The 26,491-nt window shown below is 43.6% G+C and overlaps 1 protein-coding gene across 1 annotated transcript in view; it reads right to left on the reverse strand.

Moving 5' to 3' along the window:
• The window catches only part of LRP1B (LDL receptor related protein 1B), a 3,812,342-nt gene that overhangs the window by 582,281 nt on the left and 3,203,570 nt on the right, over nt 1-26,491 (reverse strand). Inside the window, exons 64-65 of the mRNA XM_078683424.1 lie at nt 21,640-21,756; nt 21,426-21,545 (exon numbers count right to left, since the gene is read on the reverse strand). Of these exons, the coding sequence (XP_078539550.1) occupies nt 21,426-21,545; nt 21,640-21,756 (237 nt within the window). The remainder of the gene's footprint in view (nt 1-21,425; nt 21,546-21,639; nt 21,757-26,491) is intronic.

The raw sequence follows: 26,491 nt of genomic DNA on the forward strand, positions 1-26,491 counted from the left end.
TCGAGGAAGGCGGTCAGCTGTCTGTTGACGATCTTCTCGATGACTTTAGCAGGAAAAGGGAGGAGCGAGATGGGGCGGAAGTTTTTGAGATCGGTGGGGTCCGCTGTAGGTTTCTTCAGGAGGGCGCTGATCTCGGCGTGCTTCCAGCTCTCCGGGAAGGTGGCGGTGTTGAAGGAGGCGTTGATGATGTTCTGGAGTTGGGGTGCGATGGTGGAGTCGGCCTTGTTGAAGACGTGGTGTGGGCAGAGGTCGGTCGGTGATCCGGAGTGGATGGTGTTCATCGTGTCTTCGGTGGTCACCGTGGTCCAGGTGCGAAGGGTGGCAGTGGGGAGCGTTGGTTCGACGGTTGGGTGCGTGGGTGGGGCGCCGAAGCTGTTGTGGATGTCGGCGATCTTGCGGTGGAAGAACGAGGCGAGGGAGTCGCAGAGATCTTGTGACGGAGTGATGTGGTTGGTGCCGGTGCTGGGGTTGGAGAACTCCTTGACGATAGTGAAGAGCTCTTTGCTGTCGTGGGCGTTGTTGTCCAGTCGTTTCTTCAGGGATTTCTTCTTGTTGGTGCGGATGAGCTGGTGGTGCTTGCGGGTAGCGTGTTTGAGGGCGGTCATGTTGTCGGTGGTCCGGTCGAGGAGCCAGGCTTTCTCCAGGGTGCGGCAGGTCTTCTTGGAGTCCTTGAGGTCGTCGGTGAACCAGGATGACTTCTTGCTTCTGGGTCTGCTGGGAGGGTTCTTTAGTGGCGCGAGGTCATCGGCGCAGGCGGTCAGCCACTGTGTGAAGTTGCGGGCTGCTTCGTTGGGGTCTGTTGTGTTGGCGGGTGGGCTCTGGCTGAGAGAGGTGGTGAGCTGGTCTGATGTGATCTTGCTCCAATTCCTGTGAGGTACCTGTTGCGGGTGGTGGTGGGTCGTGGAACTTTTGAAGCTGAAGTGGACGCAGCTGTGGTCGGTCCAGTGGAGTCCGGTGGCGTGGCTGAAGGTGATGTACTTGCTGGAAGAGAAGACGGGATCAAGCGTGTGGCCGGCGTAGTGGGTGGGGGTGTTGACCAGTAGCTTGAGTCCGAGGTTGGCGAGGTTTTCCAGCAGGGCGGTGGTGTTGCGGTCCTTGTTGTTCTCCAGGTGGAAGTTGAGGTCCCCGAGGAGGATGTAGTCGGTGGAGGGGAGGGCGTGCGGGCTGATGAAGTCTGTGATGTCTTCGCTGAATTGTGTGCGTGGTCCCGGGGGTCTGTAGATGAGGGTGCCTCTGAGGGTCGTCTTAGGGTCGGTGTGAATCTGGAAGTGGAGATGTTCGGCTGCGGCGAAGGAGTCGTTGGCGTCGGTCGTGATGCGGATGGTGTTCCTGTGGACGATGGCGATGCCACCTCCGGTCTGGTTGATGCGGTCCCTCCTGATGATCTTGTACCCGTCCGGGATGGCGATGGCGATGTCGGGTGCAGAGGAGGCGTTCATCCAGGTTTCCGTGAGGAAGGCGACGTCCGGTGATGTAGCGTCGAGGAGGTTCCAGAGTTCCATGGCGTGTCTGTGGACGGAGCGGGTGTTGAGCAGGATGCACTTGAGGTGGTTGCTGCTGGTGTTTGTCTTGGCGGGTGCGGGGCAGGTTCGGAGGCAGGTGAACTTGCAGGAGCAGCAGGTGAAGGGTCCGTGGGTGCGTCTCGGGGTGGCTCGGCAGCAGGTGTGGGTCCGGCCGGCATTGAGTGCGTTGAGAGTGGCAGCGTCGTAGGTCAGTCGGGTCGTCTTGCCTCGGCGGGGAGGGCCAGGGGTCCTGGCGCTGGGCGCGGTTAGGGCGCAGACGGGCGCAGACGGGCTTACCTTTGGCGCACCTTCGGCGCTCAATCGGCGCTCACGCTGCGCGCGTCCGCTGCGCGGTCGCTCTGGGGGCGTCATAAGTAAGGAGCCGGGAGGGAGGAGCAGCTGGGTGGCGGGAGCGGGGCGGCGAATGGAATCACAGGGGGGCGGGGCCGCAGGGAGGCAGCGGCGGGAAATTCCAAGAAGCAGCGGGCAGCGGGAAATTCCCAGGAGCAGCGGGAAATTCCCAGGAGCAGCGGGAAATTCCCAGGAGCAGCGGGCAGCGAGCGAAGGAATCTTCAGGCAGGATGCGGCAAAGGCAGGCAGGAGCGGCAGCAGTGAGTGGGGCGACCAAGCCCTGTGGAGGGCTGAGCGGTGAAATTATTGCTTGATTTCACACGCTAATGATGATTATCGCCGTCTATCGCTGGTTTGTACATCGCCTGTGAGCTAAGCGTTGCTAATATGCCGCTAACCCAGCGATGTAATCCAGCTATAGACGGCGATAATCAAATTTGCGCTAAACACGATTTGCGATATTCAACGCATGCCATTGATAATATGCCCCTCAGTCTGTTGACAGTGGCTTCACACTCGACCCACCACTCCACACTGTGAGCAGGCTTGCAGCAACCCAGTCCTCCCTGTGCACACAGCTCACCTGACCACAGTCACCATCATCATCAGTTGAACAAAAAGCAAGGTCCTCATATCCCTGTCTCCGTCAGCTAAAGTTTGGCATGATGTTGTACAGGCAGGGTCCAATTCATGGGCAATACATGGCAGGCCTTCGGGGGCGATGGCGAGGAGCATCTCAACGCTCTGCCATCTTGGCCATGCACCGCTTTTGTGAATTTTCAACAGACATGACTGAGGAGTATCTTTGAGCCTGAATCCCACTTCATAGCTGTCTGATTGCCCGACTTTGAAGGGCACACTATATTATCACACTCTAAAATATTTTAAAATCCTTAGAAATAAATCAAACCTTATTTAAACATACAATCAAAATCCTATTTGCAGAATTCCAAGAACAAAAGTGTTTTAGCATCCCAGCAACAATTATCAAATATATGAAGTGCATGATGGTGCCACACCTTCTGTTCTACCTCATTAGCCAATTAGCTTAGCCTCAAAATAATCCGGTCAAACAAATTACCTAATCTAATTTTCAGAAGTCCAAGAACAAAAGTGTTTTAGTATCTTGGCAGCAAAAATTATATAAAGTGCATATCAGTGTCACAGCTTTCCCTCTATTGATCCTATCATAATATTGGCCTAAATCAAAACCTAAGCTTATATTTTTAAATTTCATAACTCTATACAACAAAGTTGCAATTGTCTGGATGCCTCAGTCTCTAATGACAAGAAATAATAGGACTCATCTTTCATGTATAAAAACTATGCTAAAAACTAATAAAGTGATTCAGTTTCAACACACAGACTCTTCAAAAGTGATTGAGTATCCAAGCTAGGCCTGGGCGTAAAATTCCACTCCGTTCATGGAGTTTGCAGAATTTGGGAGTTCTGGATAAATTCTGCTTTCTGCCTCGTGGTAAAATTTTACTTTTGGTGATGAGCCTGACTCAGTTTTTTGTGTGCGCTGGTGAAAATCTGTTCAAGGATGCAGTCATTTATACTCTCTTGCTCGCATCAGAAAAAGGGCACCGGATCTCGCCAGCGCAGCATAAAGCAGCGCTAGCGGCTTTTAAATCTGCTGAGTGCTCGGAGGTTGGCAGGAAGTCTCACAGGCGCTCGCGGGTGCCCAGAAAATCTCACCAGCACTCGCGAGCACCAGGCAAGACTCGTCTCATGAGATTTGGAGCTAGAAGCATCACTTTCTTTGTCTACTGTATATATACCATTGGATTAAAGGACTTGGTTTTTGTGATTTCACAAGTAAGTTCAAAAACATTTGTCTAAGGGTGTTGTTTGTTTGACAAAGGTATGCATCAGGATTTGTTTGTACTTTTATTTGATTTTGAAAATTTATTGTGGTGGGTGGCCTGCAGTTTCAGTAGGGGCCTAGTTAATTTTGTACATTGAATTTTTCTTCTTTTGTAAAGGAAAAATGTGCACAGTTCAGTACATTTTCTCCATGTATTCTAATAAATTTGCTATATTCATTTATTTTTCTAGGTGGCCTAGTCTGCCAAAGCGCCGCCAAGCCAGTAGCCCACAACGTGGGTGCATGAAACGGCTGTTTCTGTGGTGTATGTTGAATTAAAACAACACTTAGGCAAGGGATGGCATTTGATTAAATTAGAAAAAAAACTATTTGGGGATATTTTTTCCAGCAAAACATGTATAGATGTGGTAATCTTAGTTTGATGCCTTTGAAGGATTTGTGTGGACAAATTTTACAGCTCAGTTAATTTTTGGTATTGGCATTGCTGAATTAATGATGTTTTCTCCAGTATTTCCAAGCCTCCTTTGTCTGGCCAGTGTGTGAATGTGTTTGCCATAGGCAACAATTTGTCTTTGTTCTTCATGCCATGTAGCCAGGGGCCATATTTATAGTCAGTGTTCATAGGCCTGCATATGTTCTTTGTTTTCTATGCCTCCTTTCTTGTTGTTTGACAATGTGGCAGCTGTCATTTTTGTGTAGCTAGCCAGTGTTTGTGGTCTGATGGGTGAACATTTTTCCTGAAGGTGATTGGCCCTTCCCCTTTCACACTTTGCTTGAGGGACCACTTGTTCTTTTGTTGTCCACAAATTAATATTCAAAGTCCAGACCAGTCTGTTTAGTGAACAAACAAAAATCTACACAAAAAAATTACTCAATGTTTCACTTCTTGTTCATCAACAACTGTGCACTACAGGTCAATCTCTCTCGTTTGGGCAAGGAGTCAAAATGTAGTTTGACAGGTTAGTTACTCGAACTCAGGAGGATGATGGAAGCACTCAGAGCAGGAGTACCTCTACGTCAGCCAGAAGTAGGAAGTTATCAACTTCAGGGAAACTAACATGATGATAAATTTAAGAGGCCAACTCAGCACTGTGGACTGGTGAGCAATGCATTAATTTGGGAAATTAAATGCTGCTGAGTGTGTGTTTAATTGCTCACATTTAAAACTCCTCTATTATGTGGTCGGGTTGGGTGGGAGGCCTGTTGTTTGTAACTGTATGGAGACAGACATATGATGTCACATCATCACACCATGCAAGTGCTTGGATACATTTTATGATCACAGTTGTGAGATTGATCAGTCCAGTACATGCAGCCACTTGTCTGAGATTGGTTGTAATTAGTTCTAACTTCTCAGTTAATTGATCACACATTAGTCATAAAATGAATGAGTGCAGTGGACTGTGCTCTTGCTCTGCCTTTCTGAGTCTACTTGGTATACTCCTCATGAAGCTTAACTTCTGTTTTGTCCTTATCCTTGATTCTACAAAATTGTTTCTGTTTTGCAATCTGCAGGCCTTCTCTTCTCTAGCACAAAAGGCAAACATTCCATAACACTCATTCTTACCTTACCGCTTCATCCAGGCACCTGAAATTGACGGACAATCCAAAAAGAATGCAGATGCACCACCCAATTTGGAAATACAGTAATATTTTTCTTTTAAGAAACATTTTTAAGACCTGCATGGGTTTACTTCACTCCTCCATAATTTGCAAACTATTTTTCAAACCCAAATTTAGATATATAATAACTTAGGTCTCGGGGCTAAAGGATTGTTTCTGTTTGCAGTATATTTAACTGAACTGTGACATACTCATTCCTTCATTTCCTTCCACAACAGATTGATGATGATGGGCTGCTCATTGCCCAATTAATATTGTGTTGTATTTGTCTTTCTCACACCTTTCTCCAGATCGCCTTTCGCATCCAATCTTCAAACCCCTAACCCCTGGGCTATGCAATTTATTGAGGCATGACTTAATTTATGCATGTTGGAAAGTAGATTATTAGTAGGGGCGAATATATATCTGCCAATGGCAATAGGGCCACTAAAACAGTATAGAGCTCAGAATAGGTCTTAGAAAGTTATTCCTATGCTCAACCCTTGGTAGCTTGGCTGTGAGCAGGCAGGCTTAACTTCAAAGACAGGTATGCAAAACATTTACAACTCCAATTCAGTAAATAATTAATAATAAAAATAGGAAATATTAGTATCTTTTAAATGAAACCAAAACAGATTAGTCAAGAAACCAACAGTGCCCCTTTTGGTCATTTTGTTGCCTCTGACAGAGACACATTTACATTTAGCAATTGTTTTGGAGGATCTCTCACCAGTCTTGTGCAGCCCCCTCCAGCAGGCTGGGTGCTGTTAGAACTCCTTCCTGAAGTTCCTTTTGCGGGTCCCAAAGTATCCAACACACAATCCAAGGTTCTGGAATCTCCAAGAGGGCCCTTGAAAGTGTGAGACTTTAATTCCAACAATCAACTTGGACAAAACCATCACAAGTCCACTGGTAGTACTCTAGGCTGGGGATTCTTTGTGGTGATGGTCCAGGTGAGCTCTATTAACCTGTAGCTTGCAAGGAGTCCACCTTTTAGCCCTTATGAAGCAGGTTTGATCCACAGGCTTTAGTTTCAGATGGTGCAAAAGGCGCAATCTTCAGAGTGCAGGCCTTTGGAAATGCACATCAAATTCTTCAGCATTCGGCCATTCTGCTTCTCTTCGGTTTCAAAAGCAGCAGATCTCAGGGGCTCTGCCCTTCTCAGATACTTATTGCAACTTCTCTGGGTTGAGCAGGAGGTCACTATTGTCCAATAGTCTGCAGGGTTCCACCCAAAGGTCTGACCACTTCCTGCAGAGTTTGGCAACATGCTAACCCAGAAACCACTTTTCTTCCAAAATTCAAAATGTCAGAATTTTCAGCAGGGAGAGAAGAACTGTCTAAACCTAGGATGGCCAATCTCCAGTAGTCTCTCCCCCTTGCATTTGCTCATTCCTTCCTTCCTCAATCCTAGCATCTGGCTGGAGGTGAACAGGGTAAGTTTGTAAATGACACTCTGGTCCCTTTCTCTTGAAGTCCATGATTTACAACCCCTCCCCCTGCTCTGGCATTCCTGTGCAACTGGACCCTGCCCTCCCAGCAGAGCTGTTCAACCCCAGGGGCTCTTTATCACCTCTTCAAAGAAGATTGGCTAATCCCCTTAACGCTGACCAATCAGGACAGACCCCTGGAAGGCTGAATTGGGATGTACAAACATGTCTTATACCTTTTTGTATGTACATTTTAGGAGAAAATCAGCAATATCATATTGTTGGATTTATTAATAACATTCTGCGAAGTCTTTGAATGGTACATTTATCCTTCTCCTATCAGAGCTATTAGTTAATAACTTTCTGCCATGCTAACCTATGTGGAAAGGGATTTCCAATGGGAAAAATGACTCGGGCCATTTCTCCAGCACCGGGGCTTATATAAATATATTTTGTAAGTACTCTGCCTATATCTACAGGACCCCCACCCCTGGTATACCTAGTAGAGACCTTAGGGGTTCTGAATATGCAGACATAGTGCAGATCCTCTCTCCACAGTGCTCCTACCACCAAAATCGATTTTGGGCAGTACTTTATCACAATGTGGGGAGTGAAATGTGCAATTTCACTTTACCCAGGGCATATAAAACTAATTTTATAAAGGTCCATCTTATAGACACCTGACACCCCCCCCCCACCCTTGGGAAACCTAGGGGAGACCCTGGGGGTACCTAATATGCCCAAACATTGTAGGTTAACCATTTGTAAGTGCCCCAAACACAATAGTCGATTTGGGGCACAATTTACTTTTTGAAAACAGTTCTGTAGCACAGAGCCACTTTTAAACTGACCTCAGGCTTCAGCAGTGCACACATGCAAGTGCAGAAAGGGCTGTTGGCCTCTAAACTGCCATGCCCTATTGTATACTAGGGACTGATAGGTAGTTTCAATGTCCCTGCCCTATTATGTACTAGGGCCCTATGGGGTAGGTCATGCCAATCACAGGTCACCCCAACCCTTTGTGTACACTAGTGTATGTAGGTGTTTTCTCTGTATTTTAGGTATATTCAGTATAGCACTGGCCCTGGGCCTGGCTAGGCAGAGCCCAGGGTCAGTCAGTGTCAGTTACCGCCAGTACTAGTGGGCAAAAAGTTGGGGGTGCCCAGGCCACAGGAAGACTTTGCAACAACCCAAAAAGAACAATTGATGGACAGAATGCAGAACACTGTCATACATTCAACACAGTACAGAGAACTGGTTCTAAATCCATTGTTTCTGTGCTCCCCATGCCATTCCAGTTTGAACCAAGCCATAGGCAAATCAGTCTGGACCCTACGCCCAATGGTAAAAGCCCAGCCCGAACTGCCGGACCCCCGAACTGCCAAGCCAGGTCCTCCCTGGACTAAAAACAAGCAACCTAGACCAGATTCTGGTTTTCTCCCCTTCATCAGCCATGCTAGCTTGCTCCAGTGGCATGAAGAGCACGGGACCCACGTCTGAACATACCTGTCCCAATCGGGGTGACAAATGCAAAAAGATCAATTGATGGACAGAATGCAGAACAATGTCATACATTCACCCCAGTACAGAGATCTGGGCCGAAATCCATTGTTTTTTGCTCACCATGCCATTCCAATTTTAACCCAGGCATATTAAAATCAGTCTTACCCCTATACCCAATGAGAACAGTCCAGCCCAAACTGCCAGACCAGGTCCTCCCTGGACTGGAAACAATGCTAATGGTAATGACATTTGTAGAGTGCAACTGTTACAAGCATCATAGGATCCGTTTCAGGGTTTCACCCTTCATCAGCCAGGATAGCTTGGCTCCAGTGGCATGAAGTGCATGGGCCCCACGTCTGGACATACCCGTTGCACTCGGGTTGACGAATGCACAAGTGACATGTGAACATCACGATGCCTGCCACATGGTGCAGGGATCTTCATGGGGCACCTATGCCCCCCAGGCCAAGAGCCAGGGGGCCAGGGGGAAAGAGAGGCCCTTCTAGGGCCCCCAATGGTGCTTTCTGACAGACCTTCCATGTTGAAAAGACTGACGTCATAATCCTGATGGAGGAAAGGTGGTCCATAAGGGATTATGGTGAGTGAAAGTGTTGGTTGTACCCTCAGACTGCTGTCTCCAACCGCATGCACCGGGCGAACCACAGTAGTAGATGCAGTTTGGACCTCAACCAAAGGCTTGTTGGTTGCATTCCACACTGCATCATAATTAGGCCGTAAGGTTGTATTGAAAAACATGCCCCAGTAACATTCCCAAACAGAAAGCAAAATGGCCACAGCCATGTCAACCACATGGTGCTGTTTCTCTCAGTTTATCATACAAGAACACTTTTTACGCTATCGAACTTTGAAAAAGTAGCGCAAACAGACGCGTTGAACAGCTCAGCCTGTCCACGGAATTCCGCTGAATTTTGCAGAGACTTTGGTCCGCTCCGTAGTATTAGTATTCCCTGTAGCAGAACTCTGTGAGATCCGCCCAGGCCTAATCCAAGCATCCATCAATAATTATAAAGTTCATGTTAGGGTCAAAGCTTATGCCCTACTTCAATAGCCAGTTACCTCAACTTCAAGTTAATCCTGTAAAAGAATTGGCCTAAACTATAACACAGAGGTATATTTTTGAATTTCATAACAGTATACAGAAAAGTTGCAAATGTCCTAATAGCTAAAACTTTAAAAACAGGGAATAAGCTTGCTCTTCTTTCTGTATAAAAACTGTACATAACACTGAAAGGTGACCCAATCTCCCCATGCCAGTTGTAAAGAACAGCCTTTTTTAGACTTTTTTAATACATTTATAGGTCCAGATTTCGACATCTCCCAATCAATAAATTGTGGCACCTGACCCAATCTTAGCTTCAGAATCCAAACTCTGGTACCCCTAACCTTGATGTCTTTTAGGTATTGCAGCAGACTCACAAAGCTAGGATCCCTGATGACCGTTTGACTAGAGGACTGCCCCGTTAAATCTGCACTCATGAGACATAGTTTGTCCTCCAAATTTGGGTTGGACGGACCTGTGAACATAGATGCCATAATAAGGATAAGTATATCCAGAAGGCGCTTGTGTTTGGTGAAACATTTTCAATTTAAAGTATGATATAATATTAATAATTCCAGGGAGGGATTTCTTGTGTTGTTTTACCCTGAAGAAAGCTGTGGGGTCGTGCACTGGGTCGTTCACTGGCTGAAACATGTTGGCATATTTCTAGGGTCATAGAACCATTATATCCTTGGAACACCCAACTCCTGTTATTTTAATATCCACCATATCTATATATTAAAGGGATACCTGGAGTGTGTAGAGGGTTCTTAATCTTTCACTCCCCTGGCCTTTTCTCCAAAGAGCTCCCTGAAATGCGGTTGAGCCCGGCCTGGCCTTTAGGAGCCAGGGTGAACCCAATGATGAAGCATGACACTATTAGAGTGTGTGAGGGTTAATATACAAAGAGGTATTGCTCCCAATAGTGGTAGAAGCATGCCATTACTTCTCTGTTTGAGTGTGTGCCCATACCTTATATTCTAGTTCTTTCTGGACAGGATACTTTTTGTTAGCGGATATCACTTGGGAGGACATATCCCTTCCCACTTCCCGTGTGTGGAAGCTCCTCTCTACACTTCAGGCATCATGGCTGATTGTATACACAATTGCTGCATTTATACCTATTCCATAAGAGTCCAAGATGTCAGCCAAATGAGCACAGTGACCATAGTCCAAAGAATAGCATAAAGTTGAAGATTCCTTAACCACAGTACATTTATGACGGTTTTGGGGCCTGTATGTCTGTGGTAACTATAGATACAATTTGTGAATAGCAATGAGATTACTCTTTTGTAGCTGGGTGTAGGTGTAGCCATAACACCCTCCTTAAACCTCTCTTAACCATTGGCTACTTCCCTCCTTACTCCTTTTTACTAGTTGGATGTTAAATTCTGGCAAAACTCTCCCATCCACTGCATGGCATAGATTCTCCTTGTGTATGTCTTGCTAATATTAGGTTGGCAAGTGAGAATGGGAGTCCCCTAGCATGATTTTCAGGTGCTAAGACGGCACCCAGCGAGATTTTGTCAACATGGGCAGTTGCGGGCAGTGGCAACCATGCACTGTGAGAAAGCTGCCGCCTGAGTAGAAAGTGTACTCAAGTGGCAGCAAAGAAGTAGCGCCCTCTGGCATGCCCAGTGGTGCAGTTTATGCGCACTTTGCATCACTGAACAAGCTGCCAGGGATAAAAATCAGAGCAACTTGACTATTCTGCCCACTCTTGGAACTTCAACGAATCTCATTGAGTTTTTATGTAACTCTCCAGAATTACACCCACCCCTAATTTTTACCCCTCCTTTGTAGCTTCTATTTAGTGTTCCCCATTTTTTTCTTACATCCACCATTTCTTTTGCATTTACTATTAAAACAAAGGTGCATGTGTGTGGAGAACTACCCAATTGAGACAGATATATAGGGAGGATGGTGAGCGAGCTCTTCTGTTGGGTCCTATGGTAGAGTCTCAGTTGGTTAAAAATTAGGGGCCTTACTAAGGGTTTAATGTATGGGATACACAGTCATAATGTAGCGATATCTGGGCCACTTTAATACAAGTGCCACAATGTCCTACAAAGCTATAATACAGGGGATGGTACAGCTTCCTTGTTTGTGATGGAGTATCCCATCCTCCAAACTCTAAGGCCATAAATTATTTACCATAACCCTTGCAATGGGTTGCTAGTAATTAGTCTGAACTATGGCCACAATCTCCAAGCTTTAATAATTTGAAGGGCTAGTCCATCCTGTCCTAATGCTTTTATCTTGAGATGCTAGGACCGCCGTGGCCTTCTTCTCTTGTACTTTTTCATCAAGGAGGACATGACTGGCAGTTTAAAACAATTATGTGCCTGTCTCACTCTGATGAATCTAGGCTGGTCTAGAACAACCAGACACAGAAGGCACAGCTCAATCCTGGTTTCCAGGATCTGTGTAAATATTTTGTTATTATTGTTATTGTGAGTAGCTAGCCCATAGGAGGAGCAGAGCTGAGATCTATTCCTACTTTATGGACAAATGTTATCATCACTTCATGAAAAGGGGTAGTAACTCTTTTGATTTCTGCATAAGAAATTAAAATGTCTGTAAGTTTCAGTTTTAAATAGGGTGTATATGTTTTCAAAAAAAATTACAGATAAAGCCACTGGGACAGAGCACCTTGTGCATTATCTGGGATTTCCATCTGCCCTTACTTCTTCTTCTGGGGATCCAGCATTTCATTCCACTACTGTGAGAGTGTGAGCAACCCCCCCCATGTCCATGTTCTGCAATTCCACCAAATGTATTCCTGCTTTATACAAGGAGCTACATTACCAAAGAGCCCCCAGTTGTGTTGCTTCCCCCAAGCATATCTATCCAAACTCCACTCATAAGATGTTAATGTATTCTGTCTTTTCCTTTTACCTCAACTGGAGTGTAGAGAATGAAACACCTTTATTCATTGACAAATAACTTCTCCTTTTACATAGCTGCACCACAATTTCTTTTGGAAAAGCAATATTGAGGGGCTGTATTTGTAAGCTCCTGTGCCTGTCTCAGATCAAATTTTAGTTTCTATATCTCCAATAGATACAGTATTCTCAGCCCGGCTTAGCTTCAAAAACAGGATCTAGGAGGAACTCAGTGTGAAGGCATCAGCCATGGGGTTTCTGCTGTCATAAGCATATTTCTAAATCAACCATGACATTACAAACAAGGTTGAAATCAATATAAGAGAATACCCAATGGGCATGGGAAAAGTAGATCCCATTGTCTAAGTGCATTTCCCTCACGACATCCATAAGACGCATCTGACACAAATACCATACGAGTGGTTTGGACATATATAACATAATCCATTCCCAGTTGATGATCTGTCTCGGCTAACATCCCATACCATAGTGAAATCCCCAGCAAGCAAGGTCCCCCCTCTGCAAATTCTTCCATTAGACCAAGAAAGTGCCCAAGGAACATGTCCAGGTTTACATTTGGTGAGTACACCTGTGTCATTGTAACCTGAAAGCCCTCCAAACTCTCCTTCATCATAAGTTGTTTCCCCTTCTTCTCCTTTTTTGTATTCAAGACCACCAGTAGGAGACCTATTTTCAGTAATATAGCCACCCTGTAGCTTATTGCTTTCTTTAAGAATAATCATTGAAAAATGTGTAGTGCTTGCTTGGAGAGTGTTTTGATTCAACTTTGATAATAGAAGAGGAGCCCAATACACCCTCATGTTAATATTCAGCAGTGATAAATCAGGGTAACACCAGAAGGACCACATTTACATTGCATATACTGTTGTTTTAACCAGTCCTTAGACATGAGGTCAATGCCAATTTCCTCTTTTCAATCTGACTTCATTTGTGTGAAATGATTGTCTATGTGCACTTTAAATGAGTGGTATGTGAATGAATGTGTTGTTAACATTATAAATTAGAAAGTAACTTGTCCAAAAGAATAACATTCTTCTTTGACTGATGATTCCAATTTAGTTTCTGGATATATAGTTTGTAGAAAGAAATGGAACTAACATGCACGTTATGGAATTCTATACTACTGGGCAGCACATCTCTCCCGGGGCCTGAAGAAATATGATCACATCACTCCCATCCTGCTACCAAGACAACATCAGACTGCTGGCTAAGATGTGTAAAATAAAAAAACAAGACCGCAAACATTTGCTAGGATCTGGAACAACATCTCATTATCCACAAGGACGGCTCAAAACCTGCTCCAATTGAGGGAAGATTTAATGACCCTCTTTGAAGAATACTACTTCATAAGGTATTAACCTGCCACAAACCAGATGTCTCTTCTATCACTCAAGCACTTTATGCTTTTCGTTGACCTTGTCACCTCCTCTGTACCTTTTAGCTAGGTTTGTGCAATAAAAGTAACACATATAAAAAGACATACAATCATACATACATACACAGTACATACATACATACGTACATAAATACAGGGCACTGACACAAGACTAATTTAACAGATTCCAGAGCTTACATGCATTCCAAATTGCTTTTGAAATCCAATGATGTGATTCAATCATGTTCTGTTGTAAACTTATGTTAAGCCACTATTCAAATCACCGGCATACAGGGGTCAGTCATGGTAAATGTAAAGCATTGAGGTACGCCTACTTTATTCCTTGTTGAGCAGGCCAATATTAAAATTGTGCTATTATGGTACTTCGGTTACTCTAATTCATTGTTTATCAAGTTCATTGGCTGTCTTCCAATCAAGAGGAATACAATGAAAACCGATGCACTGTGAAAACTATAATAGTCTCAACTTTCATGAACTGCAGCTCACAGATGTTGCTTACGCTTCTCTCTCAAGGTTTATAACTTTGACTCAATAGACTAGCTGCATTGTCTTTAATGTTCAAATCTCTATATTAGACAGAAAGGTTTATAATGAGATTTGCTTATTATTCAAGAGATTTTTCAGAAATTCTTATTCAGAATATTTTTGTGGGAGTTAGCTTGAAAGGACCTTTAACATGGCAGGTTTTTTTTCAAATGTTCCTATGATGTTAAGGCAATTCAATTCAATTCAATTCAATTAGTTTATTTGTTATGGAACTCCAACGGAGGTCCACAAAAATACACCAATACAATAAAAAACATACTTTATAACAAATACAAAATCTACCTTAAGCAATCAACAAAACATTACACATACCAACTGAACTAAAATTCAGAAGTTCTAATAAATAGCCAGAAATGTTTAAAAAAATTGAAATATTCTATGGCAGATCATTTCATTAGGAGGGGACAACACAAAAGATCGAGCCTCCTCAGCGGAACGAAAATTAAATTTGATAAAAGAGGGTCTCAAGAACATACGCTTTGCCCTTAAAAGTGCAGGACACACAAATAGCACATGATTGAGATCCTGTATTTGGGAGCGGCACAGTTCACAAATTCTCTTGTCTCTAGGCGTTTTTTCCCAAATGCCCGTTACGTCTCTCAAGGGCAAAAGGTTAATTCTTAAAAGAAGTATTAATCTTCTGATGCCATGTAGAACATTCCATGAGAGATAGGGCTGAGGTCCGCTCCCCGTCGCACTCACACTGATCACCTCTTTACGAACTTTAGGATGAGTTAAGGCTACGTCTCTTGTTGTACTAATCGTGCTTACAGACCTCTTTAAAAACGACTTCAGTACAGACTTTGGCGAGTCACTATTTAAATTGAGCCCAAATAGATTATTTGCATGAGGGAAAGATCTAAAAAAAGCTGATTTCTCTTTTAGTTTTACAAAAATTTCCAGCTTCAAAGCGGCCCTTAAAGTGCCCTCAACCCCCCAGCAGAGAGAGTTCCCCACCTCAGGACCGCTGCCAGGGAAGAAGTGTAAGAAGAAACTAAATGAAATTCCAAACGAAGAACATGTGGGGCTGCCATGGAATTTAGATTACAAATTTGACGGAAGAACCGGCCTTCAGCCTTATCGAAAGAGAGCCAGTAATTCCTATCCAAAACTTCTACAGCATAGGTTAAAGTCGGGGGAATTTTAACCTTAAACACTGACAGAACATGATTAAAATGACGTCTCCCAAAGGTCTTATAAAATCTAATTAGAGCTCCAGCCTGGGAGGCGGCCTTACCAACACTCTGAGTCACTCCCGGTTTTTGAAAAAAACCTTCCCTAAATACAGGTACGCATTGACCAATTCAAGTTCTTCCTGCCCCAACAGCCATTTATACCCCTTCTTTATTCTAAGACCTTTCTTGCGAAAGACTAAAATTTTACTTTTGGCAATGTTGATTTTCAAACAATGCTCCTCCGCATAATTAGTCAAGGCATCCAGACGACGCTGCAAACCAATGGGGGTTAGATCAAAAATAGCAACGTCATCTGCATATAGTGGAGTACCAATAGACATTGTACCAATTCTAGGGGCATCCCCCTTCGCTAAGTTTACTTTCTCAGGGAGGTCATAGATATAAAAAGAGAACAAAAGAGGGGCCAACAGGCAACCCTGCTTGAGGCCACTATGTGTATTAATCCTGCAGGAAAGCCCCTGCGAGCCACCCATCATCACTTGACACCAAGTGTCTGTGTGTAATTCTATTATGAGACCCAGGAGATGGTGTAGCATACCAAGATGAGAGAGCTTTCTCCACAGCGTCTGACGATCCACTTTGTCAAACGCCGTGGAGAAATCAATAAAAGCTGTGTAGACCAACATGCCTTTTGAGAAAACATATTCCTCCACAATAGTCTGAACGACCGAGATGTTGTCCAGCGTTCCGTGGTTCTTTCTGAAGCCTGCCTGTTCTGCCGGTAAGATGTTCTGGTCTTGGGCCCACTGCTGCAAATGCTGAAGTATACTTTTTGCAAATAATTTGCCCGCAGCGTCCAGCAGCGTTATCTGTCTGAAGCTAGTAGGTGACCTTTTTGAACCCTTTTTATACAGCGGGGCTATGATACTCCCCTTCCAAGATGAGGGAATGCTAATCGATTGAAAACAAAAGTTAAACAGTGGCACCAGGAAAGCTCCCCATGCGACTGGATCCCGTTTAATTAGCATGATCGGTATACCATCAGGGCCTTGAGCACCAGAGGTTCTAGCGTTCTTTATGTAACCCATCACTTCAGCCCTTGATGGGGGACCATAATCACCATAACCAGCCTCCTCTATTACAGGCATCTGAAATGGGACTGAGCTATTGAGTTTATATAATAAAGAAATATAGTCCACCCACTCACTTTCTGGGATCGGGATCGGAAGTGCCCTCTGTCTGGAGTCACAATACTCTGCGATCAGGTGCCAATACTTTTTTGAATCTTTGGCTTTTGCTGCTTCTCTCAACCCAATCCATTTAGCATCCATCTCGTCTCTCCTTACTCTTAATTTATAGCGGCCTCTAACTCGCTTTAGGCGATTAATTTCCTATTGCACGGCTGTGGAAAAATGTTTGTATTGCTTCTGCACTAAATTGTTAATTTCAAGGTTTAAGGCCTTCAGGATAGGGGAAACCTGATTTACTCTGCATCGGCCAGAGGATACTAAGCTTAAGTTTTTTATCTTCCTCATTTGTGCCTCAAAAAATTGCATGATATTAGCGCACGCGTTTCCGTGCTGTTCTTGGAAAGTATTTTTCACTATCGCACCTACCTCGACTGTATTTTTCTGTGTCCAAAATGAACGGCCATTAGACTTATTAAAATCAATCGAGCCATGGCACAAGTGCCCTTGATTCAGTGCAGGTAAGTTAAAGGCCAAAGTCAAGCATAAGGCAAACATAGAGCTTTCAGCTTTTTCTGATTCATATTTTGAACTGAAAATGTAACAGGCCAGACACAGAACCATTGTGTTTGGATATCCCCACTAGTTGAGCTAGGATGTTTTGGCTGAACAGCTCCCGCCACTACAATAGGAGAACATTCAGTGAAAATGTAAGGTCGGTAGGCCACCATGTGATGGTTGCTAGCTGTCATTCATTTTTTTCTCAAAGAAGCAAAAAAGTAAGGGGCAGCTTTACAAGCCCATTGAGACACTTTTACGCCACTGTTGCATCACTTTCGGGGTGCAGCGATGGCGTAAACAAAGCGGCCAATTTACAATTTGATGCATCTAGGGAGATGCTTCATGTGTAAAGCCTTGCGTCACATTATACCTGCATCAGGCATAATGTGTGCAGGGTGGGCGTTCCCACGCAAGAAAGCCTTATAAAAGTGACGCAGTGAAATCTACAAGATTTCACTGCGCCACTTCTAGAACGCCACTGCATCAAAACCTTATGCCTGCTTGAAGCAGTACAATAAGTATAGGCCTCAACATGTATTGCTGGCGTTGCGTTGTGCTTGTGACACGACTCCAGCAATGCGTGACTTTTAGGCCAACAGATGCGTCAGAATTTCTGACGCATCTGGCAGTCCTTGCGCCATGGTGTGCCATATTCTAAATACGGCGCATCCTTGGTTGTGCAAGGGTATCACAGGCTGGCACAGGGAAACTGACATCTCTACAGATGCATTCCTTGCTTGTACATCAGCCCCTAAAAGCCCTTAATGCATGGTGTGATTTTTCCCTGGACTTCTAGGTCATTTTTTTTATTTTCTGTTCCTGATCATCATGGATTACATTACAATCACAAACACGAAATCAAAACATTCAAAGCCCACATTATTAGGTCTGGATTTCCAAAGTCTGCAGCATTGTGACGTAGGAACTATTGACTAAGGGGCAGATTTACAAGGCCCTTGTGCCACTTTTGCATAATTTTTAACATGGGAAAAGTGACGCAAAAGTAGCACACGCTAACCCCCTTCTCAAATCCCTACACTGGCTACCCCTATCTGAACCTTCCCTTTTCAAAATGGGCTGTTTGATCTTTCAGGCCTTAGCAGGCAGCGGGCCAGCATTCCTAGCTTCTAAAATCGCAGCCTATGCTCCTGCGGTCTTCTTCCAAGCTCCTTTTATGCGTCCCCCGATTCAGGAAGAAAAAATATGGCGGCATGAGGTTCTCTACCCTGGCCTGGTCTTTTGGAATGCTCTTCCCCTGAGTATTAGAACAGCTGCCTCCTACTCGATCTTTCGCAACACTCTCAAGACCCAGCTCTTCTCTCGCGCCTTCTCCCAATAGGCGGTCTCTCTCCCTGCCCTGTCCGGTCTGTCTGTCCTCAGCGCCAAAAAACCGCTTGGTATAAGAGCGCTTTATAAATGTTTTAACTTCAACTTCAACTTCACAAGGGGCTTGTAAAACTTCCCCTAAAGTGTTATGTCTATGAAAACAGGTGAGGCATTGGTAATGGAAACTAAGAGCTACCCCTCTCGCACATGAGACAGGGTAACGAGTCGAGGATTTAGCATTGTAGGATCGCCATACAATTTCAGTTAATGTCCCTTTCCTGTCAATCCCTAAATGAATCCAATATGTTTTGAATATCTCATGAAGAAGTGGCATCAAAACCTTCAAACCAGATATTAGCAAAAGTCTGTCATGAAAAATATTCACATATTCTTTGCATACATTGTCACCAGTCTGCATGTGTCTTCCATGTAGACAACTTTGCAAATGTTTCTTTTGTAAGAAAAAACATTAACAATGAGAAAAGGCATCTATTTTGAATCCCCTGAGAACTAGGATTTCCATTGCTGTTGTGGTAATTATGGATTAGTGTCCTAAATATAACTTGTGAATTTCAGTTATTATTCAGTTTTCATTTGTAGCTCTAAATACTTAAACTGTGGCTTTTAGCTGGAAATTTTACGTTAATTGTGATACATTCATAGTTTCAAATGTATTGTTCAAAATGCTGATGATACACAATATTTGTCGGCAATTGAACAACTTGATGACTGTGTAGTTAATTATTTTCACTTTTGTGTCACACTTCAGCAATGCGTCGAAACTGCGCCTACAGATACGTTCGAAATACTGATTTATCTGTAACTCCTTGCGACATGGAGCACCGTACAATAAATATGTGCCCTCCTTGTGACACGCAAGGAGGTCGCAGTGAAAACATTTATTTATGAAAAATGTTGCATCACTGCGTGAAAACAGCAATAAAACAGTTTTCACTGCGCCCTCCTTGTAACATGATGAATGTGTCATATTTAATGTAGGCGCTCCATGTCAGTATTTCTTGTGCATCTGTAGGTGTAAAAGTGGTGCATTGTAGGGTGTGTCTGAAAACAGATGCAACTACAGCAAAGTGTCCTTTCACATGGGGCTAGCCCCATGTGAAAGTGCCTGTATCAGTCTTATTCCTGCTGCGAGGAATGCATAAGATTTTGACACAGTGACGTCCTAAAAGTGGCCCAGTGAAATTTGATAGATTTCACTGCCCCACTTCTACGAGGCTTTTTGTGGGCGAACGCCCACCCTGCATACATTATACCTAACGCAGGTATAATGTAGCGCAGGGCTTTACAAAGTGACGCATCTAACTAGATGCGTTGCTTTGTAAATATTGCGTTCAATGGCGCATTTGTTACGCTGCCGGTACATCACAAAATTGATGCAGTGGCGGCTCAAAAGTGTTGCAAGCCTTATAAATAATGCCGCCGGAACTCTTTACCTGAACTGCTCCCAGTTAAAGCCAGTTTAAGGCTCATTTGAAGACCTTTTTGTTTCGGGAATTGTAAATTCTGTTTTTACTTTTATGTTCTTTTAGCACCAGGATGCTTCCCGAGAAGCAGCAACTGTACTTTAAAAGTTGCATTTTATTTATTCATTCATTCATTCACAGACACACACACATACAAACAAACACAAATACACACAGGGCCAGCTCTAGGGCAGTGCGATCGGTGCCACCACACCGGGTGTTGACTTGGGGTGGGGGCGTCATTTTTGAAAATGTATACTTTCATTATAGAAGCACCTGCTGCTGCGTTCCTGGGCTCCAGCAAATTTCAGACATTAAAATGTCAAGCTAACTCTGGTGATTGATCATCTTGCCTTGGGGAAGTCTGACTCATACTAAGGTAGCACAAGGGCTAAGAACATGTATTATGCATATAACAAAGCACATATAATGTAAATAGGTCAGTGGGTTACTGTTTCTGTAAGAGAGCTATTTTGTAACTTGACGTTTAAACGTCAAAATTCTAATATAGAACATTGAGTTTTTAACTGTCATCAAAGAGCTGCATGCAAACTGCAAGGTATGTTTAAACTATATACTTTTTGACCCGGTTCATTTGGGTTGAAAACAATTATTATTAAAGAGAACCCCTAACAATGATGTTACAAATGTGTGCTTTTCCAGAACAAGGACTCAAACTATATTGCCTACCATGATATATGACATGTCACTCCTACACTACACCTTGTAGTCCTGTCTGATGTAACATTTCCTATGCACTGATTACACACCTATGCGTGTCTCTGTGAAAAGTGTGTGTGATGCAAAGCACTCTGACACCTCACACTGGTATGAGTGGTGCTATAAAACTAAATGAATCTGAGAGACAGTGGTTATGGAGACTTGAGGGTCACTGTTAAAGGGTGCTAGTGAGGGAATCCGTGGAAGAGGTGGTCATTGCGGGGCGTGCAAACAGACATGGTCGCACCGGGCGCCACCAGCGCTAAAGCCGGCCCTGAATAGACATACACACAGTCAACAGTAAAAGAAAATGTGGCTCAATAACAAAACACACATTCACAATACTAAAGTGCAAAGGTCGAATTCCACTCCATTACCACAAAAGTGATAATCGACATGAGAAGCACACAGTTTACGGTTGTACGCATTGCATGTCACAATTATTCTTCAAATGGAAATGGCTTTTTGGAAATAGCTTATTTTTAATAGTCTGGAGACCTCTTCATTGCGGTCATCTCACTGCACAAATGTATTCATCCTGGTTTTTGTTAATTACCTTTTTATAAAAGAAAGAATTATGAAAAATGAAATAGCATACATAATGGGAAGAGAGTAATATGCTAATTATTACCATTGTATAGGAATAGGAGGGGTGTTATCACGTACTCAATGGCCTTTCACTCTCTACAAGGTCAGTAAATAAAATATCATACATGCATCCCTATATGGTGAAATGCTTACGGGACTGTTGGTGTCTTGCATGCATGTGAGGTTGGAATCTTTAAAGTATACATATATTTATATTCATGTTCTTCCTGCTCATAAAGTTCATGCATAAATTCTCGCTCATAAATGTCTAAAAAAGATATGTCTCAAAAACTTACGACAGTCCATTTCATCCTCTTCATCGCCACAGTCATCCTGTCCATTGCATCTAAGATTTATTGGGATACACTTCTGTTTATTGGTGCACTTGAACTGACCTGTTAGGCAGATATGTGTGTCTGAAAAACAAGGAAGTATCAATTAGCATGATCTAATTCCCACTTATTTGAATTAGTATTCACTTAATTTTAGACATCAACCCTAGCCACTTACCACAGTTCAGTTCATCCGAATTATCCCCACAATCATTCTCTCCATCGCAGATAAATGCTGGGAGAGCACACAGTCCACTTCCACATTGAAATCGCCCAGGCTGGCATTTGAACTCAGCTGAAAGAAAATAGTCACATTTCATAGTTGATTATTACATTAATACTGACCTTTTTGATTCACTATTGATATATAGCTTAAAAGGTAAAAATGTAAGACTATTCCTAAAAAAATGGACCTTTTGGATTCACAATTGATATTTTAGCTTAAAAACTAAAAATGTAAGACTCTCCATAAACACAAAAGCATGTAAACCTGGAAACACAAACAGGTTTTGGAGAACCATATGATGCACCATTATGTGAACATGTTTTCATCTAACAGTAGATAGGAAGGCATATCCTAAAGTGTAGTTAGTTTGTCAATATACTTTTATTTCGGTCAAAATAGGACCATTAAAAGACATTATACGAAATCAGTTTATAAGCAAAAAATTACAATCACCATAAAACAATGTAAAAATTATACAAAATGTGCAAACTCAGGAAACAGTTAATTTCAAGGCTCCTAAATATTATAGTACAGTATTATAGTAAAGTTTAAAACCTGATAAGAAATTTCTCGGGAGCCCAATGTCTGTAAATAGATCAGGGCGCTCGTGTGTTGTCTAATATTAGCCTGTTTTAAAACTGGTATTTTAACCTCTTCCGAGGTACTGTATACAAAGAACAGGAAAGCATACATTTCGGTAAAACTTTGTGGAGTACAATTATCGAATGGACAGGGGGGCAGACCTTTGAACCAGGTGCCCTGAATCGGACAGGCACAAAGGATTTGGGGGCATATTATCAAGAACGGCGTTAAAATTGCTGCTAAAGCGGCGATAATGGGCTTGATAATATGCCCTTTTGAATTCTCATAGAAGCCCATGTTCTGGTGTGAACATGGGCTTCTATGTCAATTCTCTATGGCATATTATCAAGCCCATTATCGCCGCTTAAGCTGCAGTTTTCTGCCGCTAAAGCGGCGATAATGTTAACGCCGTGCTTGCTAATATGCCACGAAGTGTGTAGTTGTTTTGTGCCGTTGATTTGTCTCATGGGCAAGAATAAACGAATGCTATCAAATAAGACAGTTTACAACATCGCAGCCATCGCCATGAAGATTACTTCATTATTTAAGTGTAAATAAATGGCAATCATCTGCTTAGATCACTCATTAATAGTATGGCTTTCTTACCACATCTAGCATTACATGACATTGTTCTCCCTTGACAATCAGCGTATAAAAATAATGTTTTTTAACTAATGCAAACTTAACTCAAGCCTACTATGGTTTTGAAAAAATAATCTTTTTTTGTATCCACGAGTTCATTTGTTTCATCTAAATGACAAATGTTGCCTTTGTATACGGCTTCTAGAACATAGCTAATAATATTCTGCGTATCTTTGCAAAAAGATAAGTGTGGTTGAACTCTAGAGAATTAACGTATTTTCTTTCCCCTGTTGGGTCTAAATTAATATGATAGCTGTGGTTTTGAAAAAGAGTACCATTTTAAAACTAAAAAATCTTTTTATTGCATGTTACATGGCAATAAAATACAAAAAAGACATTGCAGTATAATCACTGGGCCATGAATGGGCCTTACATCATTTGAGCAGTCCATGAGGCATATGCAAAAAAGAAAGCATTGGTTAATCAGGAACAACTCATTGACAAAGGCATTGATCACCAACATACGTGGTTCTTAGTCATCCTGGGGGTTACTCCCCTTCCCTCAATATGATCGCCATGGAGACCAAATGATTTCCCATTTGGTTGATCAACCTCTACCCAGGTATATCGTTTTTTCTACCAGCATGCACCAGTTCATGTTGTGTTCCCAATAAGCCACTGCTGGTATATATCGCACACCTCACGAGTGCTATGTTTCTCTTGGTCATGGATAAACCTAATGATAGCCAGATCTTATTGTGCCTGGGTGGTGGGTCATCCCCCCATATGTTCAGATAGCATGTTTTGGGTGAGTCAGGGATTCCGACTCCTAGGACCTCCTTCATCAGTACCTGCAGTGCGAACGATACAAATGGCAGGACCAGAGCAAATGAAGGAATGTGCCCTGCTCCATACATCCTCTGAAAAAAGATCAGAGGGGCTTCGGCCCATGGAATGTATGGTGGTGCAGGAATAGTAGGATTGGTGTAGTATACGTAGCTGAATTAGGTGAACCCTAATTTATTAGAAATCTCTCTGAAGGACCCCATAGCTTCTTCCCATTCGCCATCTACAACATTTGTCACCTCGGTTTCTCATTTGGTCTTCAAGCTAGTGACGGTGTCCTTCGAGTTATTAATGATTTTCCAGTAAATTAGTGAGATGGCCCCTTTATGTAGCGGTCTTGTGAGGATGCCATCCTCAAGAGGGGAGGAGTCCTCAAACAGAATAAGACAGGGATTGTTTGTCAGTAGTGCATGGCGCAGTTCAATGTATTTAAAGGACTCTGTGGGTGCTAGTTCATATTGCGCTTGCCCTTTGGTCAGACTGAGTATGAAATTCCTCTTCCATACATCGCCCAGAGTGCATATACCAATGGGGTTCTATTTTGTGAATTTTCGCAGTTTCCCCACCTCTTCCAGGACATCACTGGACCATAGATGGGTCAGTTATGTAAATTTTCCTTTCCAGCTCAAAATGCACACCTCTAGAATCAGTAGTATCGCCTGTGTGTGCTGTCATCATGTATCCACATCATGATATGGCCTTGCAGGAGTTCATCAGACGTACCTCTCCTGTAGTAGTACAATGTCAGGGCTGTGTCATTTAAGATATTGAAGTATCATTCCCCAGCTGATCCTGTCACCCAACTCATTTAAATTCCACGACAGGACTTTAACCGCATGCACGTCATGAGCGTACGAGAGGCGTAACTCATGACGAGCTCAGCTCGTCATCCGCCTCGAAGGGGTTAAGGCGGGTATGAGGGTCGTGTGTCATGGTGGTGTTATCCATGTTCATTACTGGCATGTGGCTCTCAGGAGATGTCATAGAAGCCGTCGCTGCTCTATAACTTGAAATTAAACATCCCATTATCAATACCAAATTCCCCCCTTCCTGCCGACCTGCCTGGTGGGTTTCAAACTACCAACCTGTCCCCAACTAGAAAGGCACCTGTTGCTCCTGACAATATTGTAGCAAACTTAAAACTGGGGGTAAGTCTAGCCAACTAGGCCCCCGCATCTAGTCCCATCAAATACATATTAAATATCTGGTCGCCCCGCTGTGGGTGTGTTATTATGGTCAAGTTTAAAAGAGCTTCTCCGCAGTCCTGACCCTGCAATGGGGTTGTTGCTCTGAGAATGGTATGGCAAAGAGAGGAAGAAAAACAGAAGAGGGGGAGAAATGAAAGGTCGAGTCTCAATCGATTGCGAGGATTATACAGTGAGTTGTATCCTTCATGATTGGCTGATGCCAGCTTGTACTTGGGGGCCTTGCTGTCTGCATCCCTACATGTCTGACGAGGAGCACTCCTCCATCTGCTACCAGGCACCAGACACCAGCCTTACAGCCAATTCCAGGCCACCTCAGTGTTTTCAAAATACCATGTCTTCCCCTCAGCAAGAACCGGCAGGGAAGAGAATCATGTACTTTAGCTTTATGTTCCGCAGTGCCTTTTTAACTTCAGTGTAGCTGGGTTACTCTTGCTGGAATCTGAGGGTGAAGTCTTTATTCAGGCTGACTGAGGTGTTCTCAAAGTTCATGTCTGGAGTGCACTGCGTAGTCTGACGTTTGGCATCCCAATCTCTGTGATTGAATATTCTTGCTATGATAGTTTGGGGTGGTGCCCCTGACCTGGGAGCACTCATGGGCACTCATGGGCACCCTGTGGGCACTTTCCACAGAGAAACATTTTCAGAGATTGTGTACATTTAGAATGAAGTTTGGAAAAAAGAGGTTTACAGTGGGTCGCTCTGCACATTCAGGCACTCATACCAAGCAGAGACTGTTGCGCCTGGACCTTCCCTCCATGTCCTCCAGTGTTGCATGCATGCAGGCATTATCTTTCTGGGTGAAGTCCATTTATTTTTGGAGCGTGATAGTAGTGTCAGAGATGTTCTCCACTTGATTTTCTGTGTTTTGGAGGCGGTCCTCTGTTTTATTGATGTCAGCCTGCATTAATGATATCTCCAATACCAAAAAATAAATTTTTGGCTTGAGTGTACCCTTCCACTCTGGATGGAGGCCCATAGCTCTCAGAGTGTATGCTCCGGTGTCTCTTCCCTTGAGCTGAATTGGTCATCGGGGGTTGGAGATTCATCCTCTCTCTGTGCAATTGTGTGGAGCGCATATTTGTTCATCTTTATTTGTGTGCTTTTTATGCCTTATCTGCCCACCATCACAAAATCCTGCCTTGGAGATACCACTTTAGTTCTCTGGTGACCTCTGCCTCATGAAGACAGACAGAGCGGTGCTTACAGCTGCCTGCCAGGTCAAGGGGAGCGGGGGATACCGACATTGCCCCCCCCCCCCGGAATTAGGTCGAAAGCTTGTGACCTTTCAGCGTGTATGTCTTTGCCTCACCCCCGGCCTGCTTGGTGTTGTGGATTCTGTAATTCGCCTCAGGGCAGTTCCGTTCAAGCACCAACAAAATGACTCAGAACCTCTCTTATCTGGGCCAGTATCACATCCATTCAAGAGATATGTATCTTCCTGCGACCAAATACCGCCTTCACCGACCCTTGTCCCCATTAGGGCTGAATCAGGTAAGTAGGCAGGCTTCGTCAGTAGGCCTCGATTTCCACTGTACAGTGGTGTTGGTTGATCTGAGCTCCAGCAGCCCGTACACTCAGAATTCCCC

This window comes from Lissotriton helveticus, chromosome 3_1 (assembly GCF_964261635.1).
Source record: "Lissotriton helveticus chromosome 3_1, aLisHel1.1, whole genome shotgun sequence".
Taxonomy (NCBI): Eukaryota; Metazoa; Chordata; class Amphibia; order Caudata; family Salamandridae; genus Lissotriton; species Lissotriton helveticus.